This window comes from Bufo bufo, chromosome 2 (genome assembly GCF_905171765.1).
Source record: "Bufo bufo chromosome 2, aBufBuf1.1, whole genome shotgun sequence".
Lineage (NCBI taxonomy): Eukaryota > Metazoa > Chordata > Amphibia > Anura > Bufonidae > Bufo > Bufo bufo.
In genome coordinates this window covers 187,853,703-187,873,304 of record NC_053390.1, presented here as the reverse complement: position 1 = coordinate 187,873,304, position 19,602 = coordinate 187,853,703, and the positions used below count along the sequence as shown (strand labels likewise).

General features: G+C 43.3%; 1 protein-coding gene across 5 annotated transcripts in view; it reads right to left on the bottom strand.

The window, feature by feature from the left end:
- Positions 1 to 1,041: 1,041 nt before the first annotated feature.
- GRAMD2B (GRAM domain containing 2B) overlaps positions 1,042 to 19,602 on the bottom strand; it is a 214,966-nt gene continuing 196,405 nt past the window's right edge. For all 5 annotated transcript variants that reach the window (XM_040415968.1, XM_040415970.1, XM_040415969.1 and 2 more), the window contains 6 exons: positions 9,458 to 9,569; positions 8,534 to 8,641; positions 8,356 to 8,434; positions 7,576 to 7,680; positions 5,746 to 5,836; positions 1,042 to 1,844 (listed from right to left, as the gene is read on the bottom strand). In XM_040415968.1, the coding sequence (XP_040271902.1) occupies positions 1,803 to 1,844; positions 5,746 to 5,836; positions 7,576 to 7,680; positions 8,356 to 8,434; positions 8,534 to 8,641; positions 9,458 to 9,569 (537 nt within the window). In that variant the 3' untranslated portion in view covers positions 1,042 to 1,802. The remainder of the gene's footprint in view (positions 1,845 to 5,745; positions 5,837 to 7,575; positions 7,681 to 8,355; positions 8,435 to 8,533; positions 8,642 to 9,457; positions 9,570 to 19,602) is intronic.

Here is a 19,602-nt window from a genome sequence, read left to right as displayed (position 1 = left end):
TCACCATCCTGTTCCGGGTCATCGGGTCTTCAGAGACCCAAATAACCCGGAAACACAGAAAACCACAGGTCTGAATTGACCTGCGGTTTTCTGCGATCGCTGACATGGGGGGGGGGGGGGGGGGTCACAGGACCCCCCGGCGCATTTAGCCTAGGTGCCTGCTCAATGATTTGAGCAGGCACTGGGCTCAGATCACCGCCCGCTGGGCGGCGGCGATCGGAACCATACATGATGTACCGGTACGTCCTGTGTCCTGAATAGGTTAAGGTGAAAAATGGCTCAGACCTGAAGGGGTCAATATCTATTCAGTCAGTTTGTAGCTATAGAAATAAACACTGCATGCAACCTGAGATCTTCATTTCTGAATGTATAAGTTATATTTATTATTTAACATTTTCGCAGTATCACAAACATTTCACAGAAATGGTTTAAAAAGTATAGTTCACATAGATACATCACAACATTACCCATTTGACAGCAGTATAATTCACATTTGAAATAAACTCCACCTGTTTCACAAAGACAGTGTTGTAGAATTATATATATATATATATATATATATATATATATATATATATATACATATACATACACACACATATATACATATACACATACACATACACACATATACACACACAGTGCTGTTTTCTTCTATGTGTGAATATATGTTTTTTCATTTTTATATAATCTGAGACCCAGAGAGGAGCCAAACCTCTGTAAAACTGAAATCACAGCAAAACATTGAAATCAACATTGTCATGTTATTACTTGCTATTGACCTATTAGCATAGCTCAGGTTGCTGCACACTGCATGGTGGCCCACCGTTGCCCTTGCTGAATTCCAGACAATACCAAGTAACCAAGATACGGTTAAAAAAAAAAACAACTGTCAGTGATGCTATTGTACAAAAGAAACATTAAATACAATTACATGTACACAATATTTTACAAACTTGTGTCAAAAAAATTAAGATGTCCTGTACTGAACAATAACCAGTATGTGGATAAAATAAATAAGGACTTTTTTTGCTGCTAAAGACTTCATGGTTCCTGTGCTGAAAAAGACAAGACACACAATATCCTATGGATATGGTCTATCCTAGTGAAGATTGATATAAAAACTGAATGCTACATTAGACAGTGTAAATGATAATTTGGTATCACAGTGCTCATAAAAAAAAAAAAAAAAAAAAACCTCAACCCAAGTATCTGGAGTAAACACTCATTTTCTTTACCTATTTGAAGTGAATCATATGTTCAAACAGTGTGTAAAAAAAGAGGGCATCTCACAAGGTATGCCACATTTTCTATAATGCTGTTTTTGAATGTTTTGAAGCGTTTTCCAACCAGTGGCAGCAGGGAAACTACTACTCAGCAGCTCGCATGCCACCACTGATGTATTCTAGAAAGGGAGTTAATTTATCCTGACAGTATGGAGAATAGTTACAAGTTAAGGGGCAGAACTAATGAACGAAGACCGGAAGTCTGTTTTTTGGGTCCAGCCAACCATTTTATAAATAAGATGAGTAGTAGGAGTGATTCTTAATCTATTCCTGAAAGATGTGCAAAATAGTCTATTTCACAGCGAAATGTAGTAAGGCTTCCTTTTCCAAATCCAAAGCGAGGAATTGAATAAGGAGTGAACCTATTTGTTTTGCAACTGGAAGGCAACAAGTAAACATTCCTGAGACAAGACGTGGCTTTCATATAAAGTTCATTTAAGCAAGGCATTTCCTAAAACTCTGTCCAGCAGAGGCTGATGTAAGATGCACATAAGTAACCAGAAGGCATTTCAAGTTCTACTTTTCATCTTCCAGGAGTTGCTGCAGATTTAGTTGAATCTGTGGTAAAGAGGATAAATATTTTACACATTTAAAATGGTTTTAGAGATAAAATGTAATTGTGTATTTTCAATAACCTTCAATATGCAGGAATTTCTAAAATTTTGATTATGCATATAAAAACAGCCTTCATGTAGCTTCCATCTTGCATTTCCAAAACATTTAGGCACTTTTGCAGTGCAAGTGCCACTTGACTGTTACATCAAGACAAACCACATAGGTTTCTGCTGTATTACAAAAAATGGTTCTCGAAATAACATTGTACTGCATTATTTTACTACCACTTTACTGCAGTGTAAAGAACACTGTGGGAAAAGTTAAAATAAATAAAAAAAAATCTATATATATTATATATACATACATATACACACACAAATGCAAAGAGCGAATGTTTTATTTATTTATTTTTAAATGTAATACCTACACTTGTAAGAACTAGTAACATAGTAACATAGTAACATAGTACATAAGGCCGAAAAAAGACATTTGTCCATCCAGTTCGGCCTGTCATCCTACAAGTTGATCCAGAGGAAGGCAAAAAAACCCTGTGAGGTAGAAGCCAATTTTCCTCACTTTAGGGGAATAAAAAAATTCCTTCCCGACTCCAATCAGAATAACTCCTTGGATCAACGACCCCTCTCTAGTAGCTATAGCCTGTAATATTATTACACTCCAGAAATACATCCAGGCCCCTCTTGAATTCCTTTATTGTACTCACCATCACCACCTCCTCAGGCAGAGAGTTCCATAGTCTCACTGCTCTTACCGTAAAGAACCCTTTTCTATGTTTGTGTACAAACCTTCTTTCCTCCAAACGCAGAGGATGTCCCCTCGTCACAGTCACAGTCCTGGGGATAAATAGATGATGGGATAGATCTCTGTACTGACCCCTGATATATTTATACATAGTAATTAGATCTCCCCTCAGTCGTCTTTTTTCTAACGTGAATAACCCTAATTTTGATAATCTTTCAGGGTACTGTAGTTGCCCCATTCCAGTTATTACTTTAGTTGCCCTCCTCTGGACCCTCTCCAGCTCTGCTATGTCTGCCTTGTTTACAGGAGCCCAGAACTGTACACAGTACTCCATGTGTGGTCTGACCAGTGATTTGTAAAGTAGTAGGAATATGTTCTCATCACGGGCATCTATGCCCCTTTTGATGCAACCCATTATCTTATTGGCCTTGGCAGCCGCTGCCTGACACTGTTTTTTGCAGCTTAGTTTGCTGTTTATTAAAATTCCTAGATCCTTTTCCATGTCAGTGTTACCGAGTGTTTTACCATTTAGTATGTACGGGTGACTTGCATTATTCCTTCCCATGTGCATAACTTTACATTTCTCAGTGTTAAACCTCATCTGCCACTTATCTGCCCAAGCCTCCAATCTATCCAGATCCCTCTGTAGTAGTATACTGTCCTCTTCAGTGTTAATTACTTTACACAGTTTAGTGTCATCTGCGAAAATTGATATTTTACTATGCAAGCCTTCTACAAGATCATTAATAAATATATTGAAGAGAATAGGGCCCAATACTGACCCCTGAGGTACTCCACTAGTGACAGTGACCCAATCTGAGTATGTACCGTTAATAACCACCCTCTGTTTTCTATCATTGAGCCAGTTACTTACCCACTTACAGACGTTTTCTCCGAGTCCGAGCATTCTCATTTTATATACTAACCTTTTATGAGGTACAGTGTCAAATGCTTTGGAGAAGTCCAGATACACGACATCCATTGATTCGCCGCTGTCAAGTCTAGTACTTACCTCCTCATAGAAACTGATTAAATTAGTTTGACATGACCGATCCCTCACGAAGCCATGCTGATATGGCGTTATTTGCTTATTTCCCATAGGATGCTCTAACATAGCATCTCTCAGAAAACCTTCAAACAGTTTACCCACAACAGATGTTAAACTTACCGGCCTATAGTTTCCAGGCTCTGTTTTTGGACCCTTTTTGAACTGTGTTAGTCTAGCCATATACAGATAAAGTTGTTCAAACCTGCTGCTTAGGAAGGGATCTAAGGCTGGGTTCCTGTATATCAGGTCACCTGCTGCTGTTTCTCTCCAGTGTGGTACAGAAATACCAGAAGGAAGCGAATGACTGGACTAATCTCATGGTTTTCTGTGGGATATTGTTTTTCATTTGGCACATTAGATTTAAAAGGGGAACGTGTCATCATAAAAATGCAATGTAAGCTACAGGTATCATGTTATAGAGCAGGAGAAGCCGAGCAGATTTATATTTTGTTTTTATAGGAAGAGATTCAGTAAAACTTGAAATGTATTTATTTAAATTCCTGCTCATTTTGATCTTTGACTTCAAGGAGACAGTCCTATCAGCGATTGACAGCCTTCAGTACAACTGTGTATACTGAGAAAGCTGTCATCACTGATAGGACCGTCTCCTTGACTTAACAGCCCAGAATGAGCAGGAATTTAAATAAAATACAAGTTATGCTAAATCTTTTCCCATAATATGATATATCAATCTGCTTAGCTCCTCTTGCTCTATAACTTGCAGCCTGCAGCTCAGAAACCATGATCAACGTGACAGGTTCCCTTAAATGTTGAATGCCAGAAGGTCTCCTTGCACTGGACAGAAAAATGTAGCATTTCAGTATTTGTCTGTGTGGATCTTTCCAGCTATAGACACCAGACCAGTGTGCAAAGTGCTCAAGCATAAAACTGGCCAGACACCAGGGGCGTAGCTAAAGGCTCATGGGCCCTGGTGCAAGAGTTCAGATTGGGCCCCCCTTCCATCAGTGCTTTCTGGCCAGTGGCAGGGAAGCACCTAATCTTCGAGCTGCCTAAGGCAAAAATTGATACCCCCCCCCCCCCATGCCTAATTCTTGACCTTCCCTCCAGTCAGAGGTGTAATTTGACCAGCATGCACTTTCTATAATAACGGTATCATCTTATGCGACACAAGGGTCTTTGGGCCCCCTCAGGCTCCTGGGCCCGGTAGCGACCGCTACCTCTGCACCCCCTATAGCTACGCCCCTGCCAGACACAACCAATATATGAACCCAGCCTAACGTGTTCCACCATGTTTCTCCCAATGGCAGATGTTAGGGGAGTGACAGGGGTTTCAAAACTTCCAATCCTTTCTTTCTGCTGGGTATAAGCCACTCGCAGAGCCCATTTTCCTCTACCCATCGGGCTGACAGCTAAGATGTGTGGACAGCTTTGTGAACAAACAATGCTTATACGAGAGTAGGAAAAAGAAAAGAGGCAATGGAGACTAGTCAACCAGAGCCCTGTTCTTTTAACTCAAATTGTCCTCCTTGAAAATAACGAATAATTTGTCAGCAAGAAGTTACTATTCTCCTTGCCAAGGGAAACAGTATAATGTAGAATTCAAAGTTAACAGATTAGAGTCATCTTCTTGAAAAATCATAAAATGTACAAATCCAGACAGGTCAGGAGAGCGGATAAGTCCTCCCGTCACGCCTCTTAATAGCTTCATGCATTCCCCATGTAATAACAATTCTGGAGCATCTATTCTTATGGCTCTATGTTGTGCCATTCCTTTATTATTTTAACTAGAAGTTATAAATGAATTGCTAGCAGTCTGCAGTAAGGGTACAGAGGGGTGGCAACCAGTTGGGGGTGTGTACCCACACAGATTCCCTCTATGCAACCAGTGCTGCCATTTTCACACTGTGCAGGTGCACACTCCCAACTGGTTACCTCCCCTCTGTACCCTTACTGCAGACTGCTAGCAATTCATTCATAACTTCTAGTACAAATAATAAATGAATGGCACAACATAGAGCCATAAGAATAGATATTCCAGAATTATTACATGGGGGATGCATGAAGCTATTAAAACGGGCATGTCCGGAATGGTGAAAGGTCCTCGTAAGTAAAAAAAAGTACATGCAAATCAAATACCTGATCTAGTTTTGCTAGATTTGCTGTTAATTCCTCACAGATTGCATTAGCATTCATTTGCCATCCCCACACACCTTGTTCTACAGACAATCTGAAAAATAAAATAAAAATACAAGAGAAAAATACAAACCTTAAATGCCAAGCAAAAAGGAAATAGTTAGGATATATTTTTAATAGCGACCCACTTAGGTTCTTTCCCCCTCAAATTATATGGAATTCAAATGGGGTCTTCATACGAGTTCTTAAAGGGGTTGTGCGCTTTTTTTTATATTGATGACCTATCCTCCGGATCAATATTAGATTGGCCAGGGTGGGGTGGGGCAGGGCAACTCCCGACACCCCCGCTGATCAGCAGTTTGAAGAGAAAGCATGAGCACTGCCCTCTCTTGATTTGTAATTACAGCTAGGACATCCCAATCACTTCAATGGAATGGCTCTTTCCTATTCAAGTGAATAGTGAATTTTCATGGCGACCAGTTCCCTTTAAATTCACAAGCAATCACTGTCCAACAGATCTTGCCTTCAACAGAGGATTGGTAGATGCAATAGCATACATTAAGTTGAAATTGGCATGGTTACCCATAATGTCCAGATCCTCAACTACTCAAACTACTGATTTGTTCCAACACAGCAATATGGAAGCAGTTATTTTTTTGTTAATGAAATCATACCTGTATATTAAAAAATTCCCAAAGTGCAGGTTCAGTGTTTGTAAAAGTTAAATCCTGTGCAAGAATTAGTGCTCATGCACATGACTGTTTCATCAGTGTGATATCCAGATAACACAATGCCCATTTATTTCTATAGGGTCAAGGGTAGACTGACCACAGACCATAAAGGGAAATTTCCAGATGGGCTGGTGCCTAGCAGGGCTGCCCAAGCCCTCCTCACAGCCACTGGCCAGTATATAATATGATACTCTTAGCATTAATGCAAGGAACTTTAGGTACCTGGGCCCCTGGCCAGTGGCTGCAGGTGGCCCTGTCTACTTGTGCTGCCCCCACTCCCCAATCTGGACATGCCTACAATAGGGCCATTTTACGTTTCCAGTCCACCCCTGTATGGGTTCATGCACACATCCGTATTTTTTGCAGATCTGTTTGTCTATCCTGAAAATTATAGAACTAGCCCTTTGTGGAGGAGACTAGCCTTTTCTATCGATGGCAGAGGTTAAGATACAAATGCACACAGAAGGTATCCGTATTTTGTGGACAGAAATACAGACACAACATTGTGCTTAAAGCCTTAGGATGATAGCAAGACACTTGCCAAAAGTATTCCACAGATCCTTCTTAAATAGGAGCTTTCATTATGGATTAAGTAAAAATAAAATTTACTTCAAGTAATTTTAATGTGTCTCTCATAAATGTAGGCACATGAAGATACCTAGTATTAAAGGGGTTGACTCACTTCAGTAAGTGGCATTTATCATGTAGAGAATGTTAATACAAGGCACTTACTAATGTATTGTGATTGTCCATATTGTTTCCTTTGCTGGCTGGATTCATTTTTCCATCACATTATACACTGTTAGTTTCCATGGTTACAGACCACCTTCCAATCCATCAGTGGCGGCCCTGCTTGCAGAATATAGGAAAAGGCACTAGCCACGGTCCTGGCCACCACTGATGGATTGCAGGGTAGTCTGTAACCATGGAAGTTAACAGCGTATAATGTGATGGAAAAATGAATCCAGCAAGCAAAGGAGGCAATATGGACAATCACAATATAATAGTAAGTGCCTTGTATTAACTTTCTCTACGTGATAAACGCCATTTGCAAAAGTGAGACAACCCCTTTAAATTCCAATGTACATAAGAAAATTCTTACTCTTTTAAAGCAGTGTCCCTTGCAGAGCCCAAATAAGAGAGGCGTTCCTCCAGATAAAGAATTCTTGACTGCATATAGAAGGTTGAGACTATCAAGAGGAACACACTGTGAAGAGAGAGAGGAGAGAGACACACACACTAAATTGAATTGTAATAGTTAAATGAAAAATGTAAGCTATAAATAATATAAACACCCGTATTTTTCGTTCCATAAGACACATTCAGTAGTACATGGGGGAGCGGTGAATATAATGCTCCTGGTGCTGGCTTTTCTCACCGCTCTCTGGCTTCTGTTAGTGCTTTGCCCTAACTGCATACAGCGTCAGGATGTAGTATGCATAAGCACTCCCTATGACCTGACACTGTGCGACATCAGGTAACAGTGGCATGACCAGAGGTTGCCTGTTTTGGTCAGGTGCAATTTATAGGAGTAAAAAATATGAAATAGTAACAGTAACATTAATAGTAATAGTAGTAATAACATACACACACCCCCTTACATTTGGCACAGCATTAAAAAAAGATTTGTCTTCTTTCTGATGAAAAAGTACTTGTCCCTTAAATGCAATAGCCTGTCACTCACATCGGTGGAATTTGAGTTCTCTTCCTTGCAGAGCTAGTGTATACTGGTGCTGTAATGGTGCTCGATTCAGAGGGATATTTTGCACCACTATTTCAGCAAGAATTAGGTTATTGCTTAAACTTGTCAATTTACTAACCTTTGAAAATTTTATGTAGTTCAATAGGTCTTACTATCGGACTACAAAAAAGTTAAACTTACAGAATTGCATAGAAGAAAAGCACACCATTCAAAGACGCAACTTGCTGAAAGTTCACTCCCCGAAACAAACGCCTGTGAACTAATAAAATGAGAAAAGAAAAAAAAAAGAAGTTTTAATTTTTTTTATTCATGGTATACTTTCACAATGTAATTATTAAAGAAAAAAAAAGCACATTACCAACACTTTCTTCAGTAAATTTTACTTTTTCAGAGACCTTCAATGGATTATCCAGAATTCTAGAAGCACGAGACTTAGGATTGATATTCTTTTCTTCTTCCTGAAAATCTAGAATTGGTAACGGAAACATTTCTGGCGTCAAAGTTTATAACCAAGAATGCATCTTTAGTTGAAATCAGTAGATAAATTACCTTTACGCACACCAAAATGTAACCGTAATGACCAGAACTAGAAATAAATCTGATCGCGGTCACTTAACCTCAGATGCGTAGTCGATAGCAACTGCGGCATCTGAAGGATTAGAGAGAGGGAGGGGGCTCCCTCTGTCCTCTGATAAGATCCCTGCAGCTAAATCATGAGGTTCCGATCGGTTGCCATGGTAGCCTAGGGAAGGCTCCAAGGCTTGCCAAAGTTAACTCTGTTAGGCAGTGTCTGTTGAAACTTAAAAAAAAATAAAAAATAAGTCAGTTTAACTCTGGAGTTAAACTCCTTAACATAGCTAGCTAACCATACCCACTTTCCAATTCATAATCCAAAACTGGGGCGATTGGTGTAAAAATTGAAAAGCTTCCAACATTTTCAGCAAATAAACCCAAAAAGTCACAAAAACCCCATTATTCGCCTTTTTGTAGCCAGAATTATGAAGTTAAAGAGAGAGATAGAATATATATGAATGAAATATATATATATATATATATATATATATATATATATATATATATATATATATATATATATATATATATATATATATATATATATATACACACATACACACACATATATACACACACAGATTTTGCTACAGATCCACAGCAAGCTTTTCCACAGTATTTTATGTCCCATCTGAATATACGTTAAATGTTAAGATGAATGTGTCTAATGCATAAATAAACTTCACCTCTGTGTCTGAATTAAACTGACCTTGAGAGTTTTCAGACTCTGGGGTTTGAGAGCCAGTGCTACTATATTCTTCTATATCCTTTCTCCGCGGTTGTACCAAACCATCTATTTCCGAAAAGTCTACACTGAAGTCCTGCAAATATAAACATGAAAAACAAACAAACAAAAATTATCACAAAATTAACTTTGCTTATACACATATTGTGTTACATGTACATCCGGAAAATGACCATCAGGAGATTGGCCTTTTCTTTCTTTTAGAAAAATTGTACATTAGGTATCAGGGGTAATAAAAATCTATACATAGATTCTGGACTATTACAGGTTAGGCTACTTTCACACAAGCGTTTTCAATTCCGCTATTGAGATTAGGGTTACACCGGGTATCGAATTATTGATACTTTTGTACCCGGATCGATTCGATACCAGGATTTGCCTTATACACATACTAGGCTGCGCTACTGCACTGCCCAGTATCAGAACATGGCACATGCTGCTCTTAGAGCGTGCCATGTACTTCTCAGCAGCACAGTGGAGAAAGTTTCTCCATCCCCCCTGTGCCGCTGCTCCCACCAATGACAAGAGAGAGGGGAAGTGGAGCGGAGGGTCTGTGGCCACTGCGCCACCAATGAAGATAACTAACCTATTAATACAAATACAGGCAGCGGGTGCCAGCTGCAGAATCACATAGCCGGCACCTGGCCTCTATGACAGGGCGCTGCGATCCTTGGCAGTTGACCCCTCAGGTGCGGCACCTGAGAGGGTTAACTGCCATGGATCGCAGCTCCCTGTCATAGAGGCCGGGTGCCGGCTATGTGATTCTGCAGCCGGCACCTGCCGCCTGTATTTGTATCATCCCCCCAACCCCAGTATTAAAAAAATATATTGGTGGTGCAGAGCGCCCCCCCCCCCCCAGTATTAACCCCTTAGGGATCGGGCTCATTTTCACCTTACGTACCAGGCCATTTTTTGCAAATCTGACCAGTGTCACTTTAAAAGGATAACGGTCACATTTAGACCCCAATTTCAATTTTCATATATGTAGTTACTAATAACATGATATTCCAGAATCAGTTACTATTAAACTGACTTACCCCATATTTAATAAGATTCAGCCCTTAGCAACCAGTCTGCATAAAATTGCAATTTCACTATTCAGTTAAGATGGCCGCCACTGCCCTCACCCTGAGGCTAATCCCGCCTGCCCTCACTAGCCAGTAACAATAGCCCCCCAAAAGTGTCAGTAACCAGAGCCCTCCCCCCTAAAGGGTTAATCTCCTGCAGCACAAAGGGGTCCTCTTACCACATGTTGCTTTCATATATACACTGAGGCTTAAATAGAAACCACCAAAAAATTACCCCATTCTAGAAACTACATCCCTCAAGGTATTCAAAACTGATTTTACAAACGTTGTTAACCCTTTAGGTGTTCCACAAGAATTAATGGAAAATAGAGATACAATTTCAAAATTTCACTTTTTTGGCAGATTTTCCATTTTAATATTTTTTTTCCAGTAACAAAGCAAGGGTTAACAGCCAAACAAAACTCATTATTTATGGCCCTGAATCTGTAGTTTACAGAAACACCCCATATGGGGTCGTAAACTACTGTACGGGCACACAGCAGGGCGCAGAAGGATAGGGATGCCATACGGTTTTTGGAAGGCAGATTTTGCTGGACTTTTTTTGATACCATGTCCCATTTGAAAGCCCCCCTGATGCACCCCTAGAGTAGAAACTCCAAAAAAGTGACCCCATTTTAGAAACTACGGGATAGGGTGGAAGTTTTGGTGGTACTAGTTTAGGGTACATATGATTTTTGGTTGCTCTATATTACACTTTTTGTGAGGCAAGGTAACAAGAAATAGCTGTTTTGGCACCGGTTTTTGTTGTTATTTACAACATTCATCTGACAGGTTAGATCATGTGGTATTTTTATAGAGCAGGTTGTCACGGATGCGGCGACACCCAATATCTATACAAATGTTTTATTTATGTAAGTTTTACACAATGATTTCATTTTTGAAACAAAAAAAAAATAAAATCATGTTTTAGTGTCTCCATAGTTTTTCAGTTTTTGGGCGATCTTAGGTAGAGTCATTTTTTGCGGGATGAGATGACGGTTTGATTGGTACCATTTTGGGGTGCATATGACTTTTTGATCGCTTGCCATTGCACTTTTTGTGATGCAAGATGACAAAAAAAATTGTTTTTTTTACACTTTTTAAAATTTTTTATACGGTGTTCATCTGAGGGGTTAGGTCAAGTGACATTTTTATAGAGCCGGTCGATACGGACACAGCTATAACTAATATGTATACTTTTTTAAATTTACTTAAGTTTTAGACAATAACAGCTTTTTTAAAATGTTTTAGTGTCTCCATATTCTGAGCTATAGTTTTTATTTTTTTGGGCGATTGTCTTAGGTAGGATCTCATTTTTTGCGGGATGAGGTGACTGTTCGATTGGTACTATTTTGTGGGCATACGCCTTTTGATCGCTTAATGTTGTACATGTGATGTAAGGTGACAAAAAAATTGTTTATTTAGCACAGTTTTTATTTTTAATTTTTTACAGTGTTCATCTGAGGGGTTAGGTCATGTGATATGTTCATAGAGCCGGTTGATACGGATGCGGCAATACCTAATATGTCTACTTTTCCCCCCCCCCTCTATTTTTTACCAATTTTTTTTTACTTTATTTGGGGAAAATGAAGTTTGTTTATTTTTACTGTCTGTGCTTGTGTATTTCAGAAAAGTTTTTGCTGGGACTCAAACCCACGACCTTCGGCATTAGAGAGAAGGCACCTAACCACACAGCTATAAGAGCTGCATAGCCACTGCCTGAAAAAATGAGACTTCTGCTGTAGACTGTCATAGCTTTGATAGCCAGTGTACATCCATACACATGACAGCTGCCCCAGCACACTCAGCTCAGCTATATATGATAGCTGCCCAAGCACACCCAGCCCTGCTACATCTTTACACATGACAGCTGCCCCAGCACACTCAGCTCTGCTATATAACTCTCTCTATATATCTATATACTGTTTAGTAATACTTACAGATATATAGAGATATAGTAGAGCTGAGTGTGCTGGGGCAGCTATCGTATATCGAGATATAGCAGAGCTGAGTGTGCTGGGGCAACTGTCATATAGAGATATAGCAGAGATGGGTGTGTTGGGGCAGCTGTCATGTGTATATAGATGTACACTGGCTATAACAGCTAACAGAGTCTACAGTAGAAGTCTCATATTTTTTCAGTCAGTAGCTTTGCAGCTCTTATAGCTGTGTGGGTAAGTGCCTTGCCTCTGATACAGAAGGTCGTGGGTTTGAGTCCCAGCAGACACTCATCTCCCTCTCCTGCTGCAGCCCAGGCTGTATCGCTGGACAGCGATATAGATGACTATGCCCGGGATTCGTCGGATTAGAATATTGTAAATGAGGTCGGGATTCGAGTCCACGAATCCTTCGAGTCCAGCAAGATTCGAGGGATTCGACTGATTCATCGTCCCACCTCTAGTACTCCATATATGGACATATAGCGCGGGACACAGGCCAGAAGAGGCCTGCATCACTGACATGGGAGGTACGTTTTTTTTTTTTTTTTTTTAAATACCGGACTGTTATTGCCACATGGGGGGAGCAGGAGGCACTTGATACTGGCACACTGGGAGGGGGGGGGGGAAGATGGCACTATGATACTGGTACATTGGGGGGGGGGGGAAGGAGGGAGGTACTTGATACTGGCACATGGGGGGGGGGGGTTAGGCACCATGATACTGGCACATGGGGGGGTGGGAAGGAGAGAGGCACTTGATACTGGCACATTTGGGGGGAGATGGCATTATGATACTGGCACATGAGGGAGGTGGGTGGGAAGAAGAGTGGCACATGGGGGGGCATCTATGGGGACACTTACTGGCACATTGGGGGGCATTATGGTAAAAGCCGCAAACCGCAGGTCTGAATTGACCTGCGGTTTGCAGCGATCGCCGCCACGGGACCCCCCCCCCTCACATTTAGCCAAGGTGCCTGCTCAATGATTTGAGCAGGCACCTTGTTCCGATCACCGCCCGCCGGTGATCGGAAATACACAGAGCGTACAGGGACCCCCTGTGTCTTTAAGTACCAGGACATCAGGGCATTCCTGTACGCCCTGTGTCCTTAAGAGGTTAAAGTCATTGTGGCAGTAGCCACAGGGTTCCCTCCGATTGGTGGCAGTGGCAGTTCTGATCAGAGCCCCAGCAGTTAAGTCACGGGGCTCCGATCAGTTACCATGGCAGCCAAGATGCTACTGAAGCCTTGGCTGCACAAAGCAGCAGGGAGTGTGTGAAGTCCTATTCACCCTCAGAGCTCTATAAGGGTGAATAGGTGAATAGGACAAGGGATTAAAAGATTCCAGGTTCTAGTGGGTAGTGCATTGCATTGGGTTATTACAAAGCATCCTGGGAAATAAGTCTCTAGTCTTCAGGACACAGTACAGAGCTGTCCTATGCATGTCTCCTTCTCAAACTCCATGATCCTTGTAAAAGCATATCTGGTGAGAGATCTACCTTTGTTTCATGGATCTCATGTTTTGGAGAGCTGTTCAGTTAGTTGTAACTGTTACTCAGGGAGTTGTTTTGACTTAGGTAGACATGTAATCCTATGTATAGGCAGCCATTTTACCTTGTGCCCTTATGGTTAAAGGAATCCGTCACCAGGATAATTGCTATTGAAGAAAAGCCATAGCCTAATAGCACTTAGTGCCTCATTTCCAGATGTGCCTTTGTTTCAGCAATTGATGTTTTCTATCTTCTGAAACTTCAGTTTATTTGTAGAGTTGAGCGAACCCGAACTGTAAAGTTCGGGTTCGCACCGAACGTAGGTTTTTCGGCACCCGAACATTTCCGTAAAATTTCGGGTTTGGTGCTTTTTAATCAACATGCGTCATACTACTTCCCCCAAAAAGCCATCACAGCCATGCCTACTATTGGCATGGCTGATTTGCCAGCTGCAGCATGTGACCCAGCCTCTATTTAAGCTGGAGTCACGTAGCGCCGCCCGTCACTCTGCTCGGATTAGTGTAGGGATAGGCTGCAGCTGCTGTGAGGGAGAGATCAGGGAGGAATCTTATGAAAAACTGCTTCTTTACACAGCGATCTACAGCAAATGTGTTTTGTGGGTGCAGTGCACAATTGTTTTGAGCCTGCCCTGAGCCAACTACTACTGAAAACGAACTTTTTTTCCTTCAGTTAGTCAATATCAATACATAATCGGCAGCCATTTTATGCAACGATAGTGCACCAGTACAGGATATCTGCATGTCTGCAAGTCCAAATACTGCTTTGAGACACTGGGGTTAAAAAAAAACACTTTTTTATATAGTGCACATCTAGGATTATAGGTGCATAAGGGACTGTTCATTTTAGGCCACAAAAACAGCTTTTGCTTACTGGGGTTAAAAAACCCTCTGATATACTGCACATCTGGGATTAGACGTGCATAAATTACTGTGAAATTTAGGCCACAAATACCGCTGTCACAGAGTTAGAAAAAAAAAATTGAGTGCAATACCCTACATCAGGGTTTTTATTGGCGGTTAATAATTTTTAACAGACTTAACCACTTTTTACTTTGCTTGGTGAACGCTAACTATGAGGCAAACATCTAATAAGGGATGCGGTCATGGTTGTGGTGTTGGCGGAGCCTTTGGTGCAGGGAGAGGACGTGACCGTTCTGCCACAGCTACACATCCTACTGAACCTACTACCTCAGGTCCCAGTAGCCGCTAGAATCTACAGAGATATTTAGAGCGGCATTAGGCCCGACCAAGGATGGTAAGGCCTGAGCAAGTACAGGCGCTAGTCGATTGGGTGGCAGACAGTGGATCCAGCAGGTTCACATTATCTCCCACTCAGTCTTCTGCAGAAAGCGCACAGGTGGCACCTGAAACCCATGCCCATCAGTCTGTCACATCTTTCCCGTGCATATCGGGCAACCTGTCTGAGCCTCAAGTCATGCAGCAGTCCCTTATGCTGTTTGAAGACTCTGCTGGCAGGGTTTCCCAACGGCATCCACCTAGCCCTTCCCCAGGGTTGGAAGACATAGAATGCACTGACGCACAACCACTTATGTTTCCTGATGACATGGGAATACCACCTCAGCACGTCTCTGATGACGAAACACAGGTGCCAACTGCTGCGTCTTTCTGCAGCGTGCAGACCGTAAAGGAGGTCAGGGAGGAAGACTGGATGGAAGACGATGCAGGGGACAATGAGGTCCTAGACCCCACATGGAATGAAGGTCGTGCCACTGACTTTCAGAGTTCGGAGGAAGAGGCAGTGGTGAGACCGAGCCAACAGTGCAGCAAAAGAGGGAGCAGGGTGCAAAAGCAAAGCAGCCGTGGCAAAGACAGTTTGCCTGCTACTGGCCACCGCCACCAGGGACCGAGCACACCAAAGGCAGCTTCAAGGAGTTCCCTGGCATGGCACTTCTTCACACAATGTGCTGACGACAAGACCCGAGTGGTTTGCACGCTGTGCCATCAGAGCCTGAAGCGAAGCATTAACGTTCTGAACCTTAGCACAACCTGCATGACCAGTCACCTACATGTGAGACACGGGCTGCAGTGGAGTATGCACCTTCAAAACCAAGAAAGGGTTCAGGCCCCTCCTGCTGCCTTGGCCTCTTCCTCCGCCTCTGGAGCAACGTTGGCACCTGCCGCCCAGCAAACAGAGGATGTGCCACTAACACCACCACCTCCGTCACCAAGCATCTCCACCATGTCACACGGAAACGTTCAGCTCTCCATCTCACAAACCTTGGAGAGAAAGCGTAAATTCCCACCCAGCCACCCTCGATCCCTGGCACTGAATGCCAGCATTTCTAAACTACTGGCCTTTGAAATGCTGTCATTCAGGCTGGTGGAGACGGACAGCTTCAAACAGCTCATGTCGCTTGCTGTCCCACAGTAAGTCGTTCCCAGCCGCCACTACCTCTCCAGGAGAGCCGTGCCCTCCCTGCACAACCAAGTATCGGATAAAATCAAGTGTGCACTGCGCAACACAATCTGTGGCAAGGTCCACCTAACCACAGATACGTGGACCAGTAAGCACGGCCAGGGACGCTATATCTCCCTAACTGCACACTGGGTAAATGTAGTGGCGGCTGGGCGCCAGGCGGAGAGCTGTTTGGCGCACATCCTTCCGCCACCAAGGATCGCAGGGCATCATTCTTTGCCTCCTGTTGCCTCCTCTTCCTACTCGGCTTCCTCCTCCTCTTCTACCACCTCCTCATCCGGTCAGCGACAGACCTTCAGCACAGCCAGGGGTAAATGTCAGCAGGCCATTGTGAAACTGATGTGTTTGGGGGACAGGCCCCACACCGCGCAGGAGTTGTGGCGGGGTATAGAACAACAGACCGACGAGTGGTTGCTGCCAGTGAGTCTCAAGCCCAGCCTGGTGGGGTGCGATAATGGGCGAAATCTCGTTGCAGCTCTGGGACTAGCCGGTTTGACGCACATCCCTTGCCTGGCGCATGTGCTGAATTTGGTGGTGCAGAAATTCATTCACAACTACCCCGACATGTCAGAGCTGCTGCATAAAGCGCGGGCCGTCTGTGCGCACTTCCGGAGTTCTCATCTTGCCGCCGGTCGGCTGTCTGCTCTACAGCGTAACTTCGGCCTTCCCGCTCACCGCCTCATATGCGACGTGCCCACCAGGTGGAACTCCACCTTGCACCAACATGGCCAGTGGCGATGACGCAGTTATCAGCGTTACAATACCACTTCTATGTCTCCTTGAGAAAACACTTAGGGCGATGATGGAAGAGGAAGAGGAGGATGGGGCTGAAGCATGTTCACAGCGGGGTGGCACCCATCGCAGCTCGGGCCCATCACTGGTGCGTGGCTGGGGGGATACGGAGGACGCAGACGATACGCCTCCCACAGAGGACAGCTTGTCCTTACCTCTGGGCAGCCTGGCACACATGAGCGACTACATGCTGCAGTGCCTGCGTAACGACTGCAGAGTTGCCCACATTTTAACGTGTGCTGACTACTGGTTGGCCACCCTGCTGGATCCCCATTACAAAGACAATGTGCCGTCCTTAATTCCCTTACTGGAGCATGATCGGAAGATGCGCGACTACAGGCGCACGCTGGTAGAGGCGCTCCTGAGAGCATTCCCGACTGACGCCGGGGGACAAGTGGAAGCACAAGGCGAAGGCAGGGGAGGAGGAAGAGGTCGCCAACGCAGCAGTGTCAGCGCCAGCACCTCGGAAGGCAGGGTTAGCATGGCCGACATGTGGAAAAGCTTTGTCACCTCGCCGCAAAACAACCGGCCCCAACTGCTGATATGGAGCGTGTTAGCAGGAGGCAGCATTTGACCAACATGGTGGAACAGTACCTGTGCACACTCCTACACGTACTGACTGATGGTTCTGCCCCATTCAACTTCTGGGTCTCCAAATTGTCCACATGGCCAGAGCTTGCCCTGTATGCCTTGGAGGTGCTGGCCTGCCCTGCAGCCAGTGTACTCTCTGAACGTGTATTTAGCACGGCAGGAGGAGTCATTACAGACAGACGCAGCCGCCTGTCCACAGCCAACGTGGACAAGCTCACGTTCATTAAAATGAACCAGGCCTGGATCCCACAAGACTTGCCTGTACCTTGTGCAGAAGACAGTTCTAACGGCCTCAACCATCCATCCTTGTACTCAAGTGCACTTATTCATTTTTCTTTTTTGGATGTCCCAATATTTTGGGGGGATACCCCTATGTAAAAATGCAAAATAACACACATCTGTGTTGGCTACCTATTCCTCCTTCGCCGCCGCTTCCACCTAGACCGCCACGTGAGCCTACACGGCCACATCCTCCCATTCACCGCCTCCTCAACCTCTTCCTCCTACATCATTTTTAATTTTTATTTTTTTAAGGTCTTATGTTTTTTTAAATTCATTTCCCTATCCACATTTGTTTGCAGAGCATTTGTCATGCTCTTAAGCACATTTTGATGCATTTTGCAGCCCTCTAGCTCTTTCCAGGGCCATTTTAGTGGCCAAAAGTTTGGGTCCCCATTGACTTCAATGGTGTTCGGGTTCAAGTTCGGGTCCCGAACCCGAACTTTTTTTTCAAGTTCGGCCAAACCTGCAGAACCCGAACATCCAGGTGTCCGCTCAACTCTATTTGGTATGCAAATGAGCCAATAAGGTGCCCACAGGGGCGTCACTCTTTCAGGAAGGAGCCCAGGCACGCCTCCTACTAGTGCCCAAGCCCACCCACATGCTGGGAGCAGGGAAAAGGGGGGCAGAGTTATGGCTTGAATGTGATGTAGGAGGAGTGGGTGAACACATTGTGGCAGGAGGTGTGCCTGGGCTCCTTCCTGCAAGAATGACACCCCTTTGGGCACCTTACTGGCTCAATTGCATACCAAATAAACTGGATTTTTTCAGAGGATAAAAAACATATTGCTGAAACAAAGGCAAATCTGGAAATAAGGTACTAAGTGCTATTAGGCTATGGCTTTACTTCAATAGCGATTATCCTGGTGACAGATTTCCTTTAATGTAATGTTATAGTTAAAGGGAACCCGTCACTGGGATTTTGGGTATAGAACTGAGGACATGGGTTGCTAGATGGCCACTAGCACATCTGCAATACCCATTGCCCATAGCTCTGTGTGCTTTTATTGTGTAAAAAAAACAATTTGATACATATGCAAATTGACATAAAAGAGTCATATCTTACTTGTGTGACCAGAGAAGAGTCATATTTTCAAATTTGCATATGTATCAAATCGGTTTTTATACACAATAAAAGCACACAGAGCTATGGGGACTGGGTATTGCGGACATGCTAGCGGCAATCTAGCAGCCCATGTCCTCAGATCTATACCTAAAATCCAGATGACAGGTTCCCTTTAATGCTATCCTATGTTTAATACTTATGCTATTTGTATTCTTGTAGTTTTACCACACATACATCTCTCACTCACGCGCAGAGAGTACAACCTGTTGACCAATAAACAAATTAGACTGCAAGGAACAGTCCTCTTATTTGGAAGACAGGAATGATATATGTTGAATGTCAGACTGCACAGTGTGTGAACGTGTAAGACAGAACAGCTACATAAGACATACAACCGGATCCGTTCATGACGGATGCATGCGGTTGTATTAT